This window comes from Ambystoma mexicanum, chromosome 6q (assembly GCF_040938575.1).
Source record: "Ambystoma mexicanum isolate Mex_15411 chromosome 6q, UKY_AmexF1_1, whole genome shotgun sequence".
In the NCBI taxonomy this organism is placed as follows: Eukaryota; Metazoa; Chordata; class Amphibia; order Caudata; family Ambystomatidae; genus Ambystoma; species Ambystoma mexicanum.
Genome location: NC_090937.1, coordinates 1,654,975,583 through 1,655,002,031, shown reverse-complemented (window position 1 = coordinate 1,655,002,031; position 26,449 = coordinate 1,654,975,583). Strand labels below are relative to the sequence as shown.

Below are 26,449 nucleotides of genomic sequence, written 5' to 3'. Positions count from 1 at the left end.
CCACTGCCGGCAATGGTTGCGACCTCAGGTACTTGCACTGAATCTGCTACTGGGCCACTCACCGATCTCGGTCCTTGGCCCAGCCACTCTTCCCTGCACTGCCTACAGGACTGTCTCGGTATCCTACAGCCCCTCCTCCCGGCACTTACCTTGCACTTGCCACCAGCTTGCCCTATTATTTATCTTGTATTTACTAACTATGTACAGCACTTTCCCCCCTCTCCCCTTCCACTTTTCCCAGTCCCCTCTACCCTTGCGCGATCTGAATGACACCTGGCCTAGTAGGATCGTTGTCTGCCTCCTCTTGTTCCCCTGGCCCCCCCCGCCTTGTCGCGCCTGAAACACTTGTGTATAGGCGCGTTACAAATGCCATATCATACTGGGGTGTGGATTCCGGTACTACTTGTCCAGCCGCTCTCTTGGCTGGAGCCGGGCAAGGTGTCTTAAAGAGGGCCAGGCCCTCCTCCAACACATCCACCAGGAGGAGTACTGCTATAATCATCTTCCTCTTGGCCTTGCGCCTCTGGTACAGGAAACCCTCTTTCCTAGTCTCCTTGAGCACGAGCTGGAACAGCTCTGAGGCTTTGGCGATCATAGTGGAACAAACCCACCTCGTCCAGTGAGGACGTCCCAGGCTGCAGAGACCCGCTGCAACAAGATCGTAGTCATTGCTGTCCCGTCCCCGGGAATGCTGGGGGAGATGGGACCAGACGCAGGTGTGGAGTTTAAAAAGGGGGCGTTGGATGGCGCTTTCATTTCTTCGTAGGTGGTTGATTGGGGGCCTGGAGGACCATTGGAACAGGTCCTTGTGGCATCTTCTTCTGGATCTCCGACACCAAGGTGTGGAGGGTTGATAGGATGTCCAGACACACAGCCCTCGGCGGAACAGGCATGATCGGAACACTGGGCTCTGTGCCCTCTTCGCCGTCGCTGAAGTCATTGCAGTTGTCCTCTTCCACGTCCTTGTGGATCGTGTGCAGAGACCCCATATCCTTGTCCTCCCTCCATGGATGAAATTTCCACAGCTTGAGCCCCGGCCTGGGACTGATCTGGGGCCTCTTTGCCTCCATGCCCCTTTTCCACCCTGAGGGACTGCAACAGGGTTCTGAGGTGATGTCCCCTTCTCCGGAGTGCCGGCAGACCATATCAAAGTTGCACTGCGGCTTCTCACCTTGGAGGGAGGGATACCTTCAGTGGTGTGGGGGTAACCCTCTCAGGGTCAGGCCCTTTTGCTTACGAAAACAAGAGCAGCGTCACCAGCTCCATCGGCGAAGACTTTTCTTGTGCCGCCTGGGCCTTCTTGTGCAGCACGGCCTTCTCCGTCCACAGCTTTACCCGCAGCTAAGCCGGCTTCCTCTTCGAGGAAGAGCTGGATTGCCGACTGGCAATGGAGGCGGAGGATGTCGATCGCGCCCTGCCTGCCATGGGACCCGCTTCTGCGGTGACCCCAGAGGACCCTGATTTGTGGTGCTTGTCCTTATCTTGGGCCCCCACAGAGGCACCCTCACAGGACTTAGAAGCCCACTCCTAGGACCGACCAGCCTTGGGTGAGGCATGACCCTGCTCGGGGCACAGGTGAGAGGCCTTGGCATTCAGCCACGCAGCCAGCCTACTGTGCCAGTCCCTTGTCTTCTTGGAGAATCTGCGGCAAATCTCGCAATCCTCTTCCTTGTGGTCTGGATGCAGCAGTAGAGGCAATGTAGGCGCGTTTGTCCTCCCCAAACAAGTTCCGAGCCCACACTGGGTGAAGGGCTTGGAGAGGGTTATTCCTTCTCCTCGGTCATGGTCGGAGCAAGCGAAGCAGGCCCGATGGCGTTCTAGAAACTTCAACATTTTTATATGATATTTTATATATATTGTGCCCATACATGACGAGGCAATGGAGGAACAAAACAACAATCTTACTAGGCCCAGTGACATTGAGAACGTACAAGTGTAGGGGGGGGAGGAGTGCAGGGGGTGTGGGGGGGAAGAGTAGAAAAGTGCTTAACATGTGATCAACAACATGTAGTGCAGCCAGCAGGTGGAAAGTGCAAAAATAAGGCTCAGACAACTGGTGTCTAATAAGTGCAGGAAAGGGTTGCAGATACAGACCCAAGTGCAAGGGTTGACAGGAGGCAGTGCGGATTTGCACCTGGATGGGCAGGGATCTGGGCCCGAAATCATAGGGTAGCCAGGTGCCCGGTGCTGAAATAGATAGATCAGCAGGGGAGAGGAAGCAGAAGCAAAGAGGAATGCTATTGAGGGGCACTGAACTTCACAGACAATGGATCCACACTGTCAGCAGATGGAGAGAAGAGCACTCAGGCTCTTTTTGAACAAAAATAGAACCTTTTTCCGCAAAACACACAAAAAGCCGAGAAGCAGCTTGCAGAGCAAAACCCGACTCAACACTGAAGTGTTCAGTAGAAATCTGAAGATGGCTGCTAGAAGAGGGACTTAGGGAGAGTGATGTCATTGGCTGGGGCAGTATTACCCAGTTTATGGGAGAAATGTAGTTTTGTAAGTGAAAGTGAACATTTTTCCTTTTACCCAAGATTCCCAGCCTGACGGGGAATATTCATGAGCATGTGAATCCATGCCAGACGTCATGCTGGAGAATAAAAGGAATTGTCCGACCAGAGAAGGCAGGAAGGTGGCCAAGAACATGGCCAAAAGACCACTGAAACACCTTGTGGCACGTCCATGTTAGGACACTAGCCACAGTTTTTAGCCATACACAGTTAACGCGAATGTGCCAATTACAGTTACAGTAAAAAATGGTAAGCTTGTCTTTAGGCACATTTAAAAGTAATTAAACATCCTTTGAGTGTAGGTCTAGGGTGATTCAAAAGTATCCCCATTGCACCTCATTGGAAGATGCATTGTGCAATATGAAAAGACTAAAAGGGACACAGTTTCCAGTACAGACAGTCTGAAAGACTTGTCAGTTTCCCCCATAAGCAAGCAAAAGGCCGGTGTCATGAAGCTGAAAGCTTCACTTCACTGTAAGGTCAGGACAAGGTATGAGGGTCCATAGAATATGGATGAAATGCTACTCCGAGAGAAACTTTCCCCAACAGTCTCCTTTGCCACGAAGGACACAGCAGGTGTAGCGAAGGGGCAAAGAAACTCCAGTAAAGGGTTGGCAAGCTCAGTTCATGGCAGCAAAAATGGGCAAGACAGGCTCCACAGCAATGTAGCGAGTAGGACGCTTCTTCGAATGCAGCTCCTGTTGATCCGGTATTGATCCTGTGAAATATGCCTAAAAAGCGGCATATGCGTCCTATAACTAAAGGCATGGATGTCTGAACGTATGCCCTGAACCACAAGTGTATTGCACCTGGTATTCGAGCTGAAAAAGAACTTTGGGGAAGCTGCTGCGTGGATACTTTGTCGCAAGATGGTAGACAACAAAGGAACTGTAATTGCAACCGCGGAAAGAACGGATTGCTAGTAACAGCGTGGGAGACGAAAAGAAGCCGGCTGCCGATGGACACGCGACGCTGCTCTGAAGCTGTGCTTTATTTTGAAACATTGTGGCAGCGCTTTGAGATCGGTAGAGGAGGAGCAGTAACAGTAGCCACATACGGAAGAGCGGGCATTGGATGTGCGAGCGACTTCCACCCGCTCATAAACAAAGGCGAGTTCTGCAAAAAGCACGGACCGCGAGCGCCCTGCAATAAGGACGGCGGGGGCCCAGGTGCACGAGATAACCGACGACATCATATGGCGGGCAGAAGCTCGAACCACAACAAGTGCGAAACGGCCGTAGGAAACAGTACGTGGCCGTGTAACACGAGACGGGCACCTAATGTTGCACGATCCCTATCCTGAGCCATCAATGAATATAAATATACTAAATGTCAAACATTGAAACACGAAATAGCGGGTGGCAAGCTCCACAGAGGACACCGACCACGACTCACGAGCGGACTGTAAATAAGGGCAGCAGGGCCCTGAGCGCAAAGTAAACAGAAGAGCATCAGAGGTGAGCTGCACAGGGTGCAAAGGACGCTCGAGTGAAGGGAAGCGCCTTATTGTTGCAGTACATGGACATGGCCTGATATGCTGTCCGGTGAGGGCATTGCTAGAACAAAGGGTCACATGAAACAAGTAGCTATATAAGCAAGCGAAGCGCACCGAATATCTGCCCCCTTTCACAATAAGGGCCAAGGCACTGTTGCGACGTAGGGGGCTTTGAAAATGGCTGAGATCTGTTAACGGACGCAGAGCCCATAGCGAAGCACTGCAAAGCGACAGTCACCTGAACAAACTGGCACCCTGACATGCAGAGCGAAATCGCTGAGGTGGGAGTATGCGAGTGTATGCAATGGCCTCACAAAGCATGCCATTGGAGCATGGACTACAGTAGCCAGCAAAGAGACGTGGGAGGACACAGCCCACTCGGAATACAACCTTGTGTACCACTGGTTAGTGCAAACCACTGAATAGGACACTCCATTCCACGCGAAAGAAGGATTGCAAGATTTCTGGGGGTGGGGCAAAGGCCAAGACCAAACAGCTTTTGCACAAGCAGTAACAAGATGGAGCCAAGACGGGGTCAGGACGGGGTCAGGACGGTTGTCAGATGGTAGAACATGCCAGGGCTCAGAATGGAGTAGGCTGGATGCAGATGCTGCGGGGCAGATCCCCTTAAGGCAAGCACACGCCACCATATATTCCGGAAGCCCGAGGCACGGTATTGGCGGCAGAGAAGGCGTGCCCATTGGCCTGCAGGAACAGGCTTAGGAGACATCGCCTACAGAAATACGTGGGAGGACATAGCCCACTCGAAACACAACCCCGTAGGCCACCACACATCGTAATGCTCCGAAGGAGATATCCCAGCGCCTAACTGAACTGGTGGAGGCACAATAACGTTGAGGGGCTGGAGCCAAACGTGCAGGAAAGTTAACACAATGTCAGTTAAAGGATTGAGGACCAAGAGCAAGCAACCCACAATGGAGACCTTCGCAAAGGCACAGCGGACCCCCTCGACCCTGGCGCAGAGTGAAGCGGCCGCTTCCGCGGAAGGTACCTTGCAAGGGGATAATCATCAGGTCCTAGCCACCATAATAGAATTGAGTGCCAAATGGGGGACGGCTATGGCAGACTTACGGACAGCTTTGGAGAATAAAATTGATGCAGTGCGGATCGAAGTCACCCTGCTGCAACAGGATGTCAGAGCACTGGCGGAAAGGACGAGTGGCCTGGAGAGTGCGGTCAAGATTAACACGGATGTAAGCATGCAGAATGCGAAGGAGGTCCACATATTAAAGCAACAGGTTGCTAACCTCGAAAACCGAGCGGAAGGAAGGGCAAGACGGAACAACATCCGCGTGGTCGGCCTGCCGGAAGGAGAAGAGGAACAGGACCCCACAGACTATGTCGAAAATATGATTTTGCAAGAGATAGGGGCAGACAAGCTCTCACAAGGGTTCACGGTTGAACGTGCACATCGGGTCCTGATGAGGAAGCCACGGCCAGGGGCCCCGCCGCAGGCAATAATTGCGAAAATTTTGAACTATAAAGACAGGAAGATGATCCTGGAGTATTTTCGTAAAGGGGGGGGAACGATAGAAAGAGCATCCTCCAACATCACGGCGTATCCCGACTACACTATGCTAGTGCAAAGGCAGAGATACAGCTATGTGGCGGTCAAAAGGAGGCTGCGCACGGCTGTTATCAGGTATATGCTCCTGTATCCGGCAAAGCTAAAAGTGTTGCACAAAAACAGAGCGCTCTTTTTTGACACCCCAGAGGAAGTGACAAAATGGCTGGACTTGCAGGGCAGCCCGGAACAGAATGAGGAGCAGGATCTGCAGAAAGACGAGTGATGGAAGGTATCGAGACCACGGGGGGGGGATGAGTGGGAGGGGAGCCCTTACACGAGGCTTCTGAACATTAGAACTACGTGGGGTAGCCTATGGACTCTATACCCCTGTTGAACTGGAATAAAACTAATTAAGTGTGTTAACGAACTGGGTAGCACTAGGCTTAGGAAATTCAGAATAAACAGGAGCCGCAGGATGGAGGCAATCTACCCCCAACAACTAGTAGTAAGGCGGCCATTAGGGTGGCTTTACCCTGCTGAGCTGCGAGTACAGGCTTTGCCAGAAAGGGCTAGATGCGGGGGTGCCCGAGATCCAGGGATGGAGCTGGGCAACAGCTGGGGGAGGGGGGAGAGAGAGTTTGTGTTTATAGTTAGGGGAAGTTTAAGTTGGGGTACAAGCCTACATAGACGGAGTAATCGGCGGGAACCGGAATCCACAGGAGAGGGAGGAAGAGGGACTTTGACATGCCATGGGGGAGCTTAAAATAATGACTTGGAATGTCAGGGGACTTAATAGTTACCCTAAGAGAAACAGGGTCATGCTGTATCTACGAAGACAGAAGATGGATATTGCCTTATTGCAAGAGACGCACCCAACGCGAGATAAGATGAGATGATTGAAAGGAAATGGAAGGGAACCGTGGTGGGCTCACCTTATTCGGCTTACGCTAGAGGTGTGATCACCTGGGTGGCACCACACGTCCCGTTTCAGCCGTTAAAGACACTGGTGGAGACAGACGGGAGGATGGTGATAGTGAGGGGACTAGTGGAAAATAGGGAAATCAGTGTTGTCAATACGTATGCCCCGAACCAGAACACAGCGGCCTACTTTAGAACCCTGTGTAACAAGCTTAGCATGTGTGTTGGGAGTGCTGTGATTTGGGGAGGGGATTTTAATTGAGTATTAAACCCTAAGGTAGACAGATCAGATGGAAAGATGGATAGGCCTGCCCCGTTGGCAAAAGCGCTACAGACGCTGCTGCATGACTTTGGGCTGGAAGATGCATGGAGGGTGCGTCATCCTCATGAGAGGCAATACTCGCATTACTCCACCCCACAGCAATCGCAAACAAGGCTGCATCATGTCTTTGTCACTCCAGACATACTGACGGAGATCACGCAGGTTGAATATAAAGCGAGAGTCCTTTCCGACCACTCACCCCTGCTCCTTGGATGGCAGTGTTGCCCCCCCCCCCCCCCCACCCCCCAAAGAGCAAGAATTCCAACATGGTGCCTCAGGGCAGAGGCGCTTAGAGACCCCCTTTTTAGGGAGGATATGAGGGAAGAGATGGTTAGCTACTTTGAGACAAATACTGGCAGTGTGGAGTCAGCGGGTACATTGTTGGAGGCCTTTAGGTTGTGAGGAGGGGGGTGGCTATCGCGAAGTCTAAGGGGTTTGCAGGGTGGGATCCTGGCGGACCTGCAGAGTACCAAGGGAGAACTGGAAAGGGCATTAAAGGGAGGGGACAGTACCGCCAAAACGCTTGATGCTAGAGCTGCAGCAAAAGTGTGCGGGGCTCTACGAGAGGTTGTGTAACCTTAACTATAAAAAATACATAGAGAGACAGCATGCGGGAGGAGATAAACCGGGACGGATCTTGGCATGGTTATACAAGAGCGAAACCCCTAGACCCCGGATCAGATCAATAACGAGGGAAGGCGGAGGGATGGTGGATACCCAGGAGGAGGTTAATCAGGAATTTGCAAACTATTACGGGCAGCTGTATGGGGATGATGGAGTGGATAATCAGGTAATGATAGCAGAAACAGAGGACATAGGACTGCCGCAGATTAGTGCCGAGGAAAGGGAGGCGCTGGATGCACCGATCACCCTGGAGGAATTAGAAGAGGTGAGACAGTTGCCAACAAGTAAGACCCCGGCGGCAGATGGTCTTCCAATTTAATTTTATAAAATCTTTAAGGATGAGGTGCTCCCCCCGCTGCTAGACATGTTTAATGTGGCGTACGAGCAAGGCAGATTGCCAGAGTCACTCAGAGAAGCGATTATAATACCGCTATCTAAGCCTAACAAACCTGGTAATAGCTGCAGTTCTTATAGAACCCCGTCGATGTTGAATCAAGACAGTAAAATTCTAACTGCCGTTCTGGCAAACAGGTTGCGCAGAGTAATAGGTAAATTGATACATCCGGATCAGACGGGTTATGTCCCCAATAGGAATATAACAACCTCAGAAGACTCCATAGAGTCATTGAATATGGTAACGAAAGCAAGGACGAATTGGCGATTGTCTCGCTGGATGCAATAAAGGCCTTAGACTCTGTCAGATGGCCATGGTTGTTGGCATCCCTGGCCGGTTATGGGATGGGTCTGGGATATTTGCAGTGGGCTAAAATGTTATATAGCGAACTGCTGGCCTGAGTAAAAATGGGGTTGGTGATTTCTGAGAGATGAAGCTTCAAAGAGGAACCAGACAGGGCTGCCCATGGTCCCCCATGCTTTATATACTGGCCTTGGAACCCCTAGCGATCTATTTAGGGCAACAATATGACACGATAGGCATCCCTGCGGCAGGTGAACAACATCTGATATCCGTATACGCAGATGATATATTACTGTACTTGCGACATCCAGAGGAAAACCTCCAATATATTTTGGAGGTGATGGGAAGGTATGCGGTCATGTCTGATATAGCGGTGAACCCTCAGAAGTCTAGCATGTTCCCATTGGGGGTGTATAAAGGGATTCCCCCGGAGAAATTACCGGTGTTGCAAGTGCCATGGGAGGCCAGCACATTCCGCTACCTTGGCATAGACATATACCACACGGTTGAAGAAGAGCACAAGTGTAATACAGAGGTAGCCGTCAAGAAAATAGAGAATTGCATGCGGTTCTGGGTGAGGCTGCCTTTGGCAATGATGGGACGCGATGCGATGCTAAAGAGGTGGTGTTGCCCAGGCTCCTGCACTATTTTGGGAATATTCCATATCTTATACCAAAGAAGTTCTTCAACAGACTAGATAGCATGTGCAGGGACTTCCCGTGGCACGGCACACGGAATAGATTGGCCCTCTGGAAGCTGCAGAATTTTCATGAGAAGGGGGTATAAAATTGCCAAATTATGAAGTGTATTATGTTGCAAGTCAGTTGCAATATGTGGCTAAATGGCTCTCGGAAGAGGTAACCACTGAAACCAGGTTGTTCGGGCAGGACTGCGGCCCCTTTTATCTGAAGGAGGTTATGTGGTTACCCCCAGTAGTAATGGGAGGGCGCCCTGAGATGATGGTAGTGGGGTGGAAGATGTGTGGCAGGGCTTGTCAATTGGAGAACCAGTACCCGTGCTCCCCACAGGTACCACTGGTTGCGCTGGCAGGTGGGGAAGAGCAGTTAAGGAGGCTGATTAGGAACCACTGGGAGCCGGTTGGGATAGTTACGATGGGGGATATTTGGCAGGATGGGATCATAACAGACTTTGAGGAGTTGGGAGTGGAAACTGGGTTACACAGTGGCCAATATATTACGCATCATAGATTGGTGCGGAAGATCAATAGAATGTGGCCTGAACCGGTACTGGAAGGAGAACCAGACGCGATCATAGATGTAATATATGATATAGCGGAGGGGGGCCATGAGACATCTAGGATATATGAGATGTTGATGACTAAAGTGGGAAAGGAGGTGACGCAGCTGAGACTGGATTGGGAAAACTAGGTGGGAGCCCCGATGGAAGATGGGATGTGGGAACGAGCGCCAGGGTATCACAAGAAGGTGTCGAGGAATGCTAGACTCAAACAGATGCAACTGTATGTTGCGCACAGGGTGTACCTGAAACCCCAAAGAATAGCCAAGTTAAAAAATGCAGGACGACAGGCATGCCCTAAATGCAATGAGGAGAATGCGGGCATGGTCATATGTTCTGTTCATGCCCGATTATTGAGAGCTTTTTGAGGGTGATTGAACATAAGTTTGCGGAAAAGGGTGTCAGGATTGTGATAGATACAGTATGGGCATGTCTGTTGGGGGGATTCCCCAGGCCACGTAAATTTGGGCACGTAAGAGAATTGAAAGCTCTGGCATATGCGCTTGCGAAAAGGAGAATAGCTATGGGATGGAAGACCTGTCACAAACCACGTTTGGAAGTATGGTGGAAAGACCTACAAAAGTGGGCAGAGGCGGAAACCATGGTATGGCAAGAGGTTAGCAATGTTGGGGGGTGGGGGGAGGAGGCCAAGACCTTTTGATAGCGGAACCATTTGGGTCAGTGCAAGACCTATCAGAACCCTCGGAACTAAATACTCCAACACAAGATGCAGGATAGAACATTAGTAGAAATAGGCTCATAACGGGGGGTGGGATATGGGAAGCAGCGCACACGATTGAAGAAATGCATAATTGAAACGTTATTGTATATGCTGCAAGTTTGGTTTGTGTCAGTTAAAATTAATAAAATGGTTTAAAAAAAATAAAAATAAAGTAGCAAGAAGGGTCATGCATAGTTATCTCTAAGGGCCATGTCTGCGTACCGAAGAATGCAAAGGTTACTGTGGCGACAACCAGCGAGCACTCACCTCTTGGGTAATTATATGTTGCTGGGGCATTTTAAAATTAAGGAATGGATTATTGGAGGTCTGCTTTGACGATGGCACGTGAGAGGTCAGGAAAGCTTTCTGTAAACCACAGTATGTAGTCGGTACGATATGGCTGGGCTCCTCTTCGAAGTCATCCGAGACGTCTTCATACTCATCGTCGTCATCATCAACATCCTCCATATCATGATAATAATTGTAGTGGTACCCCGGGGACGGATCTGGGGAAACAAGCAAACTGATCAGGAGCAGCCTCTCAGCTCAATAAACAGCAGACACCCAGCAAGATCTCTCCCAGGGGAGGTACTGCAATATGTACCCATCCTTATTTGACACTCAGTCATACTGGCTATTCTAAGGGCAAGGCTTGCACACACCAGGAACATTAAGTCTCCTGGTAGAGACTACAGAAGTTACCTTTTATTTTCAATAATAGTTTAATGCAAGTTTTACAACTATGCAAGTTTGCGGTTTATGTATTAATGCTACGGTGGCCGCCTATGGACAGAGGTAGAGTCACAGAACTGAACAAGCCTAGAGGCAGACAGGGTCAGCTGTGTACTCGTGTCCTCGAGAGGATACAGCAATACACGGGTCAGCCAGCAGTGGTTGTGTGTATTCATATTGCATCACTTGCCCGTCCCTACCAGGTGGAATAGGTTTGCATCGTGTCCACGTCAATGACTTACCTATATGCTCAAAAAATTGAGCTAATCCTTCTGAACTTGCTTGTTGTAATTTTTCAGGTTCGTTTACCAGCATCTGCTTAACAAAATCCATCATATCCTGAGAAGAAAAAGGAACCATCTGAGAGAGCCAATCTCCACAAGACGTTATTCCTGACGTACTTCCATCTTAGTCTCTTGAGCTACAAGCATTTACACTCGGATCTTGCAGACTTTCAACCTCAAACTGGTCAAACTAAGGAGTACACGACTGGCTTATGTAGCATTACTAGGGCCCAGTGCATAACCACTCATGCATTCAGAGAGGACAAGACCACGTAATATTGCATATATGTCAGAGAACTTTAGTTATTTTCAGTTTTGTTCTTATTACTTTACTTGGTTGCAAGTATGTGTGCTCATCAATACAATTGCTTTAATTCATAAGCACAACACATGCTTATGAAATATTTAACAGACCAGAAAACATGTTTCTAACAAGCAAGCGCCTTCTGAAAATGCATGACCTAAAAATGTTTTTGCAAGTTACTCCCCAATTCAATACCAAACAGACGCACTAGGTCAGGGAGGAACCATACTACTTTCCATGTTTCAAGCGATGTTAGGCAAGATTGTATGTAGTACCCTGTGGAGACTGCACCAGCCTTCTCCTATTGGCAATAGTTAACCCAACCTTTGGTACAAGCATCTACTAGACAAGTTAGTAGAGTGACTGAGGCAAGAGGGGTCAATGTGAGCTGTAGGGTTATAGTGCATCACAGTGACAATGAGCCAAATAACACTTACACTCAAGGTTTCTTGATTAAACAATTCTTTATTTAACAGTCAGTTTGAATAAGCCTTCTTCAGAAGGGAGCAATATATGTAAATCAAAAATACTTCAAAAATACAGTTTCAATAAATCAGTAGATGGCCATTTGGGATGGAACACAGACACTTCCTACACCCTTAGGTGACAAATAACTAGGACACTGGACATTAATATATCACTGGCACATTTAGAGAAATACTGAGTGGAGTGTCAAAAGGTAAAGGTTTGGGAATAAAACTAAGGTTAACAAATATTCTGAAGCAGGTAACCCCCAATGCAAACTACATTAACCCTTTCCCAGCTACACAAGTAAAGAATTTGTGACTTGTTGAGGGATAGTTAAAGCACAAAGTCAGAGGACAGAAGAGTCTTTCAGGGAGCCAGGACAGCCAAGTGTTAATTGAGCAAAGTCCAGGGGAGCTGAAGAACTTCTTGAAGGTAAGTAAAAAGTCTTGCACAATGTTTTAGAAGTCATTGTAGAAAATCGCTAGGAACATCTGGTGTCCCTTCGGCCTATACATCTTTGTCTACCGACTCGAGAGACGAGACTGGCGAACCATCATCCCTGCTCCCCGTAATTGTCTAGTTGTTATGTATGGCCATTTCTATGACACACGTGTTGCTAACTTCTCCCTGTGTACCTTTCACTCTTGTATGTGCATCATATGTGGACTCACTTGACCTACCATATACAGATTTCCTGTTGCACTGCCAAGCATAACAATAAACAAAGAAAAAAAAAGAAAATGAAATCGCTGTTGGGCTACAAGCTGGGAGGATTATGAGGGGAAAGCTGCAAGCAACTCTTCAAAGCAACCAAGTCAAGTCTCAACTGAGAGCTAGCAAGGCTACACAACAAGAGGTAAGTACCCCTTAGTTTACAGTACCTTTGGTTTGAAGAAATTGGTTCCAGCTGGCTTCTGTTCCTGTGTAGGTCTGCAGATCCTGTGTTCATGGGCCTCAGTCGTGGGGACAAGAGGGAGGACCTCTGGGGACTCCTGCACTACGAATGGAAGGTTAGCAGCAGCAATGGGCAAACTTCTGATCAGCAGCACTTGGCGGTTTCAGCTTCTCGCGGCTCTCGCAAATAGCACCACCGCAGTTCTCGGGTACCCGAATGGACTTTCCTCACATATGGGGTCCAGCACTATTGAGGTGGCTCAGGCTTGGTCAGTCCTGTTTCTGAGAGTCCGGAGGATCTTCCTGGAGCTCGGATCCGACTTAGCGACACTAAATGGATTCTGGTGTTCCTCTCCCTGGCAGTTCCTGCAGCAGCAATGGAAGTACAGCCAACTACGAGAGGATTTCCAGATGAGCTTGTCTCGATTGGTCCCACCAAATCAAGGTGAGAAGTCGAGCTTTGCAGGGCTCTCTAGTCGAGGGGAATTCGGAGCTTCAGCGCAGCAGGGATTCACCGGGCAAACAAACTGTCCAGGAGTTGCAGCAGGCGTCTCTTCCAAGTTCTTCTTCGGATTCCTTCGTCCAGTGGTCAACTGCCTTCCAGTCAAACAAACTCGCCTTTTATGCAGGTTTCTCCCATTCATTCGCTGCATAGCTGTCAATCACACAGCAGGGTGGCTGTCCTGTGGCACCTCCCTCACTACCTGCCCCTGCCCGACACATTGGCGCCAGAAGCGGGGTTCACTAACCTGGTTTAGGCGTGCAGAGTAATCTCAAGAAGGACCTTTACAACAAGAAATGGCAAAAAAAGAAGACCAGACCATTTTGACAAAATGGGCACCAATGGGTGCTTTACTGCAGCTGCAGTTACAGGCCGCGGTAGAAACACTCAATGGTAGTAAAAAGTAAACCAGTGCCACCAACCATTAATTGTAGAAAGGGTAACAAGAATGTTACATGAGAAGCCAGACAAAGGGGATACTAAGTAACCACTGCAGTACCCTATTGTAAGATAGTGTGTGCTGGGTCTAGAAAGTTACAAAATGTAAGTAAAGTCAATTTCACTTCAGTGCTCTTGGAAACAGTTTATAGAAGAGAAGGTTTTTAGACCTTTGGGAAATCGGAGAGACTTCCCTGTGCCACTGCACTGAAGGTGCAGTGTGACAATGCAAAGAGGATGCCTATGGAGTTTGTCAGACTCCAAATTCAAAAGAGACAGAGTCCAAATCTCAGAAAAATACAAGAGAAAGTGGGAAAAAGGTCGGTCTCTCTCTAGGTTAGAAGTTAAAAGTCCTAAAGTCCAGCAAAAGAGCTGGGGGTCTCCAAGGTAGAAGGGGAATAGCACATTTCTGAGAATTCTCCCTAACAAGTGAGGTCTGTCAACGAGTCCAATCTCTGCAGCCACATCTGGAAAGAAAGTAAAGCCATGTGCCTTATCTGACAATCGTGAGTCAGCAAGAACAGGCCATCAACCGCTTCACTCCCTTTAGACCCAATAACAGTCCATAGAAGGCAATAGGATTAGCCTCCTCCTCCGTCTCACGTACCACGTACAAACCCCTGCAGACAGTTCTCAACTTTTCACATACCCCCTTTCAAATCTCATGTGTTACACAAAGCCTCCTACCTACTGGTAGGCAGAAAGCAAATGCCTTAAACTGGTTACAGTTTGAGTACCAACATTAGTGTGGGGGTTCTGGAAAGGGGAGATTCTGGAAAATTCCTCTGGGGGGGGCTGTACAATCATCCAGGGATCGAAATTGAGGGGAGCTGGGATTTAGCTCCTGCTTCTAGCCTAGGAATGCCTGGTTCGCTTGATACCACCAGCTACAGGAGCTCATTTGGCCCCCCCAGGCCAACTAATGCCGAGGAAACACATGTGTGTGAATGTAACCATGTGCATTTGGGACAATTAGTACACATCTACAACATTTAAAGCATAGGGGTGTCGAGTCATACTGCTCCGTTTGCATCTTTTGTGGATGTTATATTTGCGGAGCGCTATGCCCTAGCTCCTCGTTCCAAGGTTGTAGCTCTGGGTCCCTGGTTAATGCCGGATGCCTGGTTCTATGTCATTTCGCTTTTGCTTGGTCGCCTAGCAAAAAGTGCAATTTCTTTTCGCCGATTTTCAGCGGCCATGAAAAAAGCAAAAATTCTTCCGCTGCGCTCCACCCTCAACCACCACCATTGTGGGAAGTCTGAAAAAAATCAGGTGATTACACGACCGAACCCCCCCCTCCTCAGCTACCCCTGCATCCCGCCCCACCCAAGCATACCCGTACCTCCTACACTCACAAACAGACCAAAGACACACACTTACCTGTTCTCCTGCGACAGCTCTTCCTGGTCCCGACGTGCCCGTCACCACATTCGGTGCGGCAGGGGCATGGCAGTTCTCGATTTTAAAAAGTCAGCTATGTGCGGTCACAGAGCAGTCTTTCTAAATAATTTATAAACTATGTTGGACTTAATACCGGATACCAAAGCCTTGCTCCTGCTGGTGCAATCTGAATTTCAAACCATCATCTAACCTAAGGGTTTTTAGGGTTCCAACCAAAAGACAGCCCTAACTCTCTAAATTGGTAGCTAGGGCAGAGCAGTCAGGAGTCACTCAGGGGAGGCATGAAAGCTGGTGGATAGGTAAAGGTTATAGACCCAACAGACTCTCCAAACGCAAACTACACAGATCTACTGAAAAATACACACTGTAATAAAGGGGTTACATACACGTGCAAACAAACTTAACTTGAAGCCAGCGGTACAGTGTATATAAGAAGAGTAAAACAGACACGTCATGCTCCTAAACTAATCTGGTGGTAAACTCTGTACATTTGTACAGCCATGGGATGGGGAGGAAAAGGAGGGTCTCTAGACGCCAGCACCATATATGGACTCATTTAAGATCCACAAGTGCCACACATGGATATTAATAGTAATTCCCTGAACCTCAAGTATCTTACAGAATCATCATTGTGCATGTGTACACACACTCGATATAAGGCATATGGGGGGTGGGGGGGGGGTGGGAGGGGAGAATCACAAGAGGTCCCATAGGGCTAACCAAGACTCCGAACAGGCTTTGAGATATTGGTCTGGTTACATCCCCAGCTAGATTTCAGACAGATTAAACGCTGACCTAGTGTTGCTTTAAACGATTGGGTTGTCAAACCTAAACCTCTGCGCCTCCTGTCAGTATACCATAATCATGTTATATGTTGTAAGTGATTGAGACTGCACGTGCAATATATGGCCTAGCATACAACCCTATGCTTGCTATGGAAGGAATGGAGCGTGTGCTTTGAGCTGCGGCCTGAACGTGTTGAATCTTTTATTGAAAGATTACCAACAGTGTTCTTTAAGAGTCTGACAAAACTCCCTAGGCATCTGCTTTTGGTATGGATATTGGATCCTCCTCATAAGCCTGCTCCACAAAAAAGCATATGTAAATCAAGGTAAGATTTAATTTTGTCAAAACACCTGTGTGTACATAACAGATTGCCCTTGGATGACACGTTTCGGCAGTGACACCTGCCTTTTTCAAATCCAGGCTAATTCCATAAACAGTAAATCAAAAAGTGGCAGAATTACATAAAATGTAATACATATAATAAGTGACCAAAGTTAAAGACAGAGAAAAAGGGGAGGGGGAAAAGGCAGGATATGTAAGGGTAAAAAAAATATTCTGCAAACAGTAAAAAAGGGAAACCATTAGAAGGTTGCGTGAAAAATAAATTGAACAATTCAATTGTACAGTTCACAGAGAGATCTTATTGTACATTAATTCTGTATATATCCGATCAATTGCATCAATGCTAGTCATCCGTCATCACTACAAAAGTTAAAAATGTCAGATTTGAATCAAGAAAATGAAAGCCAACAAATCTATGTCAGTGGAACAGGCGGTCACACCTAATGTGGGGTAGTCTTCAGCCAGCTAGTGCTGTTTGTTAAGCAGGTCTGAAAACCTCTCATTAGGATGTGAAGTATATTCCTGTCGCCTGATAACATTGGTTCATGAAAAGTAAGTTGTATAAAAACAAGTCAGTCTTACCGTATTTAATACGTGGTCTCGGACCCCGACGGATAGTTAGTGGGCAAGTTATAACAGGGATAAATCCCAACTCTGAAAAGAGGATTGAAGAAATCTTTAAAGCATCGTTGCGCTATGATGCGAGTTTTTCTATTAAGAAAATCTCCACATTATAAAGCGGTGTAGGCAAACAAAGGAGGGATTGTAGATTGTTATCGCTGTATAATTAGTTGCTTTACGCGTACTTACCCATGTAGGATAAGAGTCAGCAAACATCTGTACTGTCTGCCTCAGTATGCGCCAAGTGCAGTGCCGTTGGAAACTGGCAGAAAAGTGTGGGCGGTTCTGCGTTAGTTAGCTGTGAGGCTACATTTAGGATCAAACGTAGTTACGAGAATCCCCACCACAGGATACATAAATAAGATCGGATATAGTCTTGTTAAACCGACACAGTATATTTAAGTGGATTTCTTTCTCGACATACCTTCAGTTACGGCCGTAATGGCTCGTGCAATCCAGCACACTAAAACGAAGCGTGGGCACGGGACGCCTGCCTTCGTTTGTATGGTTGTTAGGGTGCCACAGCAACCTACTAGTCCTACATCGCCATCTACCAACCCTGTTGGTGTCGGACATATTTAGGGATCATTTGCCTTATATTGTAACGAGATGCGTAGTTCTCGCTGCAACAGAGTATACCAAAAAGTAAGAACATTTGAATGTGCCTATTTGAAATTTAACTCGAAAACATTCTTATCAAAGAGAGCACAAGACTGGCCCACATATTTGTCAGTGTAGTAAAAATAATTATATTTGAAGAAATCGTCACATCATAGGTGTGCCTAATAAGTCACACCTTATTGGCTGAAGATTGCTGTTATGCATTATAACCATTGGCTAAATGTTCATAAGCTATATTCAAACCGTAGTTAACCAAATAACCGAAGGACCGGCTGTGAGGGAGGGCCGCAAAACTCCCCTGTTCTGTCTCTAGGAATGCCTGAATGCAACTAGTCCCGATTGGTTGTCTGTCCTTTCAGGACAGCCACCCTGCTGCGCGATTGACAGCCTAGGCTGTGCATGAATGGAAGAAACCTGCTTAATAAGGTGAGGGTTGTGGGACTACAGGCAAAGTCGACCACTGGGATAAACACCCGACGAAAAAAAAAACTGAACAAACTTGCTGCATCCTCCTAGACCTTTGAATTGCCCGGTGAAGCCCTGCTGCTGTGCTTAACTCTCGTTTTCACATTGACAGAAGCTCCAGACGGAACGACTTCTCCCCTTGGGTTAGTGGGACCAACTAACCACGAGACTAACTCCACTGGACCACCTTCCCTGACGGGCTGTGCTTCTTTGTTGGGAGAAGCAAATGCCAGGGGTAGAGTATTCGTAGTCCAGTGCAATGTCTGAAATCCAGCCAGAAGCTCCAGGAGTCTCATAAGGACCTTACAGAAGCAGGACGACCATAGATCGAGTCCCTTCACCAGAGTGCAGGACCCAACGCAAGGAGTGAAGGAAGCCCAACTGGTATCCGAGATCAGCGATGGTGCGGTTTGCTAAGCACTATAGCCACAAAGTGCCCTGAACTGAAAAGAGCCCATAGCCGCCAACGACCTCCCGAGTACAGATGCAGGAGCCCTCCAGACATCCTCCCTCTTGTCCCCACGACTGAGGCTCAGGAACACAGGGTCTGCACGGCTGTAGCAAGACAGAATCCAGCTGCCCCACTCTTCTTCAAGCCAGAGGTACTGTCATATGTCTCCCGCCCGAATATTATTCTCAGCCACTTGCTAACACCAGCACCTGCAGTAATAAACGCAGCCTGCTGATCATGTTAGCAAGTGGCTGAGAATATTTCTCCCGCCCGAATTGGCGGGTAGAAATAATATCGTCAGACACTTACACCAGCACCCTCCGCCCTAATCACGAAGCCTGCTGCCTTCTACAAGCAGGCTGTGTTATTACGGCGGGTGCTGGGTGTTAGAGAGCAGCTGCTCTCTAACACTCAGTCAGTTCAAATTGAAATATGCATATTTCATTAAATTGCCTTTTCACAACGACACAAATTGCATAGGACAAAAGGCATTCGCCTTCCATAAAATCAACACGTTAAAATGTGCTCATGTAAACTCCAAGTACCAATACAAAGGTTTTTCCGGAAAATTTGCAGTACCGAACTTGGACATTTGACCGTAGTTGTTTTTCATCAGTGCAGTGGTGAGTTGTCCAGCCTGCAAACCTAATGGCTGTGGTTCAAGGGGGCCGAGTCCACCCTAACCTGGGCAAAAAGAACGAAAGCAAAAGAAACGCATGTTAGCATTGAAAGTCAACAAAAAAGAATGAAAGTTCAAGCAAAATAAACACGCGTTATTTTGCTTCACCTGCATTCTTTTTGCCAATGTGCTGGAAGCGTTAGTCATTGCTGCCGAGATAAAACCACACACGGGCAGTGGCAGCGCAGTACTGCAAGCATAACAAAAAAGCAATCAGTGAAAGCTCCCCCCCCCCCCATCAAAATTCCTGAGATTCCAGGGTCCCTCTCTCCCTCCCTCCCTCCCTCCCTCCCCCCCCCTCCCTCTCCCCCTCCCTCCCCCCATCGGTAGCTCATGCAGGCACCCATCTTTCACATCCTCTGTCTCCGGCCCTGCACATTTCGTATCTTTTAGCTGACCCTTATTTTCAACATTTCACCTTCCCTGGGCTCATTTTCACACTCCCACACTCCACATGCAGGCACCCTTTCTAGCACCCCGCTTTCTCTCATGCACCCAGTCACAAAACACATGTACTCTGTCTCTGCAGCTTCCCACACACCCCTTATCTTGCATCCTGGCTCTCTCCAACACCATCTCTCACACTCTTTAACCATGGCTCTTTTGAAGCCTTGCCCAAACTCTTCTCTCACACCATAGTTCTGACTCTTGCATCCAGCTCTCACACGTAGCCCTCTCAACATGCACTCTCACACTTATACGTACATAGAAATCATTTCTGCATTCTTGCTAATTCTACTTGAGGTACAACTTATTCTGGTGACACTCCATATTAGTACAAAATTGCTAATCAAATTAGTTCATTTGCTAATCCAAAAAATGTTAATTAGCAAAATCTGCTAATTTTTGAAAACTAATTTATGCCTTGCCGTTTGTGGCGTCATTCCCTTTGTATAGGTGTGGTTGAGTCCGAGTGTCTGCAAGTGCAGTCTTTCAATGCGAGTGTTGGTTTGCAGATTGGTTTCTTGAAGTGGAGATTGTGGCTGCCATTGGAGGTCAGATTTGTTTTTTGTGGTGCCGAAGCAGGAGTGCCTGCCCAAGAAGGGGCAAGATGGTACTCCAAAGTGGCAGTCTGGAGGTCCACCACTGGCAGATGGGAGGTGTTAAGAGATTTATCTCCTCAGTGCCAATTCCCTGTAACTTTAGAGACCCCCAGCACTTTGGCTTGACCCCGGGCTTTTGAATTTTTATGCTTGCGGTGAGTGGGACTTTTTCCCCACTCACTTGTGTGTTTTTCTGACTAGGATTTTGTGTTTTACTATTTAATAGAGTCTAGTAAACTCCATAGGCATCTGCTTTTTGCACTGACACACAGCACCTTTTGTGCAGTGCCACTGTTATGTCGTGTCTTTTCCTGTGCTGGTGGCTGGAATGTTTATGTTCGTCTGAGAGTTATTACCCAGGTAGTTGGGAGGAAATATGTTTAACTACATCTTCTTGGGTGAACTACCGTTCCCAAGAATAGTAAGATGACCGCTGTCTTATTTACATTTTCTTTTATGGGCCCAGCACACACACCCCTCAGTGGAGTGCTGGGGGTTTGGGGAAGGGGTTTACATAGTAACTCCTTATCCAACTACTCATGTAACTTTGTTACACTAACTTGAATGGCTGGTGGCAGTGGGTTCTTTTTTAACTACCTTTGTGCCATGGATCTGCAGGCTGATTTCTCAGCTGCAGTACAACACTCAAGGGTGAATTTTCCCAAAATGGCTTTTTTTCAGCATTTATTGTCAGTTAGTTCCTTCTGGGCTTTCACTCTATTTAAAAATCGGGTTTGAGTCCTTTGTGCATTTTGACTTTGGCGGGCTTCAGCCCTGAAGCACGCCTTGACTCCAGTGTCTGGAAAGGCAGGAAGTGAGGGAGGGTCCCAAAACTTTCCTGTACTTTGTCTCTAGTTGTGCTTGACGGTGAATGAAACAAGTTCTGATTGGCCGGCTGTTGTCTGTCCGTGAGGACAGCCACCTTGCTTGGTAATTGACAGCCCTAGGGCTGTGAATAAATGGGAACTTGCTGAAAAGGCAAGGTTTTTTGGACTACAAGCAGAGTTGACCACTAGAGGACATCAGAGGATGAAGACATTAAGAGACGCCAGCAGCACCCTCCTGGTCACTGTGCCCAGCGAAGCTCCGCAGCTGTGCAGACCCAGTTTTCATTTCGACTGGGAAGACCTGCACAGGACAACTTCCTCCGGTGTGTTGGTGGGACCAGCTAGCCTTAGGATATGCTTCATTTTGGCCGAACCACTGATTTGCTGTGACTTTCCGAGGCTGCAGAATCCCAATGCCCGGGAACCCTGACCATTAGAGTGCATGGTCTTTGGAAGTGTGAATCCGGCCAAAACTTGCAGGCATCCAGAGGAGCCTACAGAAGCAGAAAATCTTCATCCAGAGTCCCATCACCAGAGTCCAGGACTGAGGGATCAAGTAACTTCCAACCATAGCCGTTTGTTCTTCTTTGACGTCGAGAAAAAGGCACAAAAAAAAAAACAAAAGGCCGCTGAATCAAAGAAAATCCATTGCTGCAGAGCCCCTCTAGTGCTGCCGTAGAAGTCCACCAGACATCCACCCTTTCGTCACCACGACCATGGACCAGGAACAATCGTCTGCTACACTGCAACAAGGAGGCATCCAGCTGGCACCAATTCTTCAGTTCACAGGTACTGTGGGGTTTGGGCTACATCTACCTTTGGCCAATTGTGGTGCTTCATAGCTTGGGGAGCACCATTTTAAAAACATTTGAGTTGACCGCAACTCACTAGCACTGGTTTCCCAGCTTGTGCTTCTTCAAGGTGGCTCCTCTTGAGCTGCTGTGATTTTCTGAACTACTGACTTTTCTAAAACATTTTCTAAGACGAGAGAGCATCGGTACTTTGAACTAGCAAATTGACTTTGCCTGTCCTGGCTCCCCTAAAGGCCCCTTTTCGTAACCTATTGGCTTTGGCAGAGTGTGTTCCCTTACAGGTTAATTGTTAAACACTATTCCCTCTGGGAGAATCTAACTGTTTTACTACTTACAAATTAAGTTCTGATCTGACTTTTCCCTCCTTGAAACTCAATATTTTAATGCTGATCACAAATAAGTGCCAATACTGACCTCAAATGACGTCACTCAGTGGGCTGGAATATATTTTAGCATAAGAAAAGTTGACTCACCTACTCGATTGCTCTTGTTGAATTGAATCCTAACTTTGGGAACTATTAGTTGCTGCTTTTTAAAGATACTACAAATTATCCTTGTGTATATATAAATATGTATGCTATAACTTTAAGTGTGTAAGTGTTAACGTTGATACCATTTACGGATTTCATTGTACAGGTCACATTACCCCTCTTCAGATAAGCCTGGGTGCTCAGTCGCTCTAACAACTTGTTTAGTACAGTACAGGCCTATACTAAAAAGGTGGGTTCAGTTGGACTCTACAAATACTTACCTAACAAGAGGCCTTGTTTTATCGATGGTGGTGCATGATGGCAGACTAGAGCACCAACCTGCCCCCAAGGTCGCAGCCTAGAGGTCCATCGGTGGCAGTGATGGATGGATGGAGTATGGGGGATTTTTTTCTGTTGGTTCAGTGTGTGCAGGATTATGGACTGGTCTTCTGTGGTAGGTTGGGTATATCTGGTTGGGCACCTCAATCTTTGGTTAAGGTTTTATTTTGGTGAATAGAGGTATGAGAGATTGTGGGTAGTTGATTATGTTCTGATGTTAGTAGGACAGTGCGTCGTGGTGTCCTATTCCGTTTCCTCCTGTAGGTTTGCGAATTAAGTGGTCCCGACGAAATGTATGGAAAGGAGAGGTATTGTGTTATGCTTCCTCCTGTGGTGTTATGTTGCGTCTTTTCCTGTGCTGGTGGCTGGAATGTTTATGTTCGTCTGCGAGTTCTTACCCAGGCAGTTGGGAGGAAATATAGCCTGGGTGGTGGGAGCCAGTGGGCTCTCGCCAGAAGACCTTTGCTCCTTTGATTATTAATACTGAACAAACCCGATTTACCTTGTAACATAATAAATTCCTAGAGACATACTGCTGCCTCAAGAATTTACTTTACAACAGACCAGCAATCCAACACTGCAGTCTAGTCTTTGGAGATTGCTCCGACAGGTTGTGAACTTTATTATTCGACACAGCTGATGTGTGTGAACTGCAGGAACGGACACGGACCACAACTGCACTTCGTTGGTCAGAAGCACGCCACAGGAAGCTGCGAGCAGGTGAGACTGCCATAAGAAGCTGGAGTGCAGAGTAGCCGCCACCGCCAAGCTCGAAGCAGCAGGAGCCATGCACAGGTGGAAGAGGCACAGAGAAAGCACAGCGGCTAAGGGGATGCACGCAAAGAGCATTTCCAGCACCTGGTAAGCACAGGGAAGTCGAGCAGGTTACCGGGTGCTTACAAGTGTATGCCGCATTGAGCAAGGGACACGAGAGTCACAGAATGCAGTGCATGAAGAACCTGAAGTACTTGGGAATTGTACCACAAACTGGTTGCTGAACCCATACTTGCAAGAGGGGTTGCTGAACCCATATTTCCAGGAGAAAAGCAGAAGGCAACAGTGAATATTGAAGAGAGCACTGGTGAACAAAATCTAACAAGCCAATTTTGGGCAAACTGTTTCATGGACAAAAGGGAAAGTAATCGCATACAATTCTTGCCAGGAGAGTATACCAGGCAAAGTCAAGTGTATGAGAAAGAAGCCAAGTGGTTTCAAGAATGCATAAAAGTCCTGGCAGGAGAGAATACTAGGCAGAGCAAAGTATTTGAGAAGGACTGCAAGTTAAACACAGTCTGTATAAAAAGACCTGGCGAGGGAGTAGAACAAGCACAGTCAAGTGTGAACCTTAAATCATTAAAAGAACTTTAAGGAAGACCCATGCCCTGTAGGTTGAGAGTTCTTGGAGAAAGTGGAAACAAACCTGGCAGGGGAGTATACCAGGTGAGCCGCGAGTCAGTCTCGCACCCAATGTATAACTTGTATGCAAACTCAAGAAAGACTCGTGCCTTTGGGATTCTGAACTATCTTGTATGTGAAGAGGAGCTTGGGGAAGGAAATAATTTACCCACCTTCCCCCCTGCCCCCCCCTCAGAATGGTGGACCCTTCAAGAGGAAACAACTACCCTCTTGGCTTGCCAAGAACTTGGTCACTCTGTTTGTGAACTCTCATATCGGTGAAGTTGAACCTGGGAAAGGGAGTCATCCCCTGGAACTTTGAAAAGGTTTCAGTTTGGAACTCAAACTTACATTTTAGTATTAAATTTGAACATTTGTGCACCTTCAAGATCCAGAGACAATACCTGTTGCACCTTAGATTTAGCTTCAGTGCGAGGGCCAGAATAGGATTACGGACCCAGGACATATTCTCAATTTCTTCACAAAGAACAGACCCATTCGTTTTGGTTGAGGTAGGGAACTACCTTTTAGACTAGGGATAGTGTGGCATTCCCCCCCTCCCCCCAACCCCTTTTATCACAAAACATGAGTCCACTGTGTCCTCGTTGCATTCCTGGCTCCTCACAAGACCTTGTACCAGCATTTGTCGCCGACCGGAGAAGTACTCGGGCTTGTAGCCCCGGGCATCAAAGACCACTGCTGAAGGTGGGAAAAGAGAGCTTGGACCCTCTTCAGAACTCTTGCTAAGTCCTAAGAAGAATCGGAGTACAGGGTCAGTTGTAACTGTACTTACCTGAATACATTTCTCCCCTTTTAAATGTTTGATAATTTATAGAAACTTTTACAAGGCTTTGCCATTGCTTGCTAGTGCAAGCATTCCGAAATCAGGGGACAGCTTAGCTAGAATAACCAGAGCTCTACCCCTTGGAACACTTCATTGGACCCCCATTATCCCAACACTCACTTTTTCCTGTCTCACAAAACTGTGTGGAATATTGTGAGATTTTGAGCACAACACCACATAAATCTTAGGGATGGACTACTGAAGTTAGTGTTGCATCTCTGTGGCCCTGTAGTGCTTCAACGTCCTTTTTGCCACACTTCAGGGATTGCATCTTTTATTTAGTTTTGTGTGATATTACATGCTAGTAGTCATTTTCCATAGCGTAACATGGCCATAGATATAGGTATTTTTAGAACTCATCGTCTGTTCCTTGAGTTTTCACTTGTGTACCCCTTACAGGCCCACCACCTCTTGAGACTTGGACTTGACCACTCGCCTTGCTACCCTGAACTGGTTTGGCTACAGCTTCCCAGAGTGGTGCCTGCCACAATATAGTTTGGCCTTATATACATCTGTCCACCAGGCCAGAGTATAGAACATCAGTCCTAACACAACACACACAAGGCATAAATTAGACTTTCAAAATTGATTAGTCAACATTGCCAATTAAGTGATTAGCAATCCAGCCTAAATGATCACATTTTTTGGAAGAGTAGTCAGTGGGATGCAAAGTTAATCGCAACAAGACAGCAATAAAGACTGTTGCGTGGCATCAAGCAGTAGTAGCAGGACATACCAGTGTGCCAACTTCCAAATCAGAAGCAAACTGTTTTGTTCCTTAAATGACCCTTATGTTTTAAATGTCTTCATTTGCTGTGATGCTCCTTCATACATATTCCCCAACATTACTGTCACACGTGATCATGTTAGGCACCAGTTGGCATAGGCACCCAAAGTAGATCCCGGGTATCTTGTGATGTTAAGTTAACCAGGCTGTTCTAGGCTATAAGGGGAGCTGAAGTGCTTCCTTTAATTTTGATCCCGGATGTACAATTAATTCTCCCAACAGAATACAAATTGGTGGTAAAATCCACTTCCTCTTGTGTACGTTTCTGCCTTTGGTTAGTATTGCAGGCATTTGGTCTCATCGTGAAAAGAATTGCAGGGTTGCTTGTGCAGTGCGCACCTGCCACAAACATGGAGGCTAGAGCACTGGCTTCTAAAGTCTGCGACTCTAGTGTACCCATCAGGTGTGCTGCTGCACACAAACTCGCACACCACCAGAGAACTCGTCCCTCGATATGAAAGGAAGCCACCTGCGCCAGGGGCCTACGCCACCCAAGATTATGCAAGTCATAAAGAAGTGGGGGAAGATGCTGCTCCTTCACTGTGACAAAAGCACCAGAGTAGCCTGCAGCATTCAGCTCCTCAATGATGTGCCACGCTATCATCATGATCAATCCTGTCCCTGAGAACATCAGACTAAACAGCAGTAGTCTCACTCATTTCTATGGTGGTAGCAAAAGTAAAAGTTCACATTCACTATGACCCGGATAGGTCTTGGGAGCAGAATTGGATGTGTGTTAGCCAACTCATGGGACTTATTTGATCAACCTAGGAAGGATGATGGGCAAATTGGACCCAACGGATTTCAACCTATGGCCATAAATTCTCACAGATCATATAGTGGGTGCATTAGTCCACTTAGCCACGACC

General features: G+C 47.4%; 1 protein-coding gene across 2 annotated transcripts in view; it reads right to left on the bottom strand.

Moving 5' to 3' along the window:
* TTC31 (tetratricopeptide repeat domain 31) overlaps positions 1-26,449 on the bottom strand; it is a 317,092-nt gene that overhangs the window by 222,186 nt on the left and 68,457 nt on the right. For both annotated transcript variants that reach the window (XM_069632487.1, XM_069632488.1), the window contains 2 exons: positions 11,050-11,146; positions 10,343-10,581 (listed from right to left, as the gene is read on the bottom strand). In XM_069632487.1, coding sequence (XP_069488588.1) covers positions 10,343-10,581; positions 11,050-11,146 — 336 coding nt within the window. The remainder of the gene's footprint in view (positions 1-10,342; positions 10,582-11,049; positions 11,147-26,449) is intronic.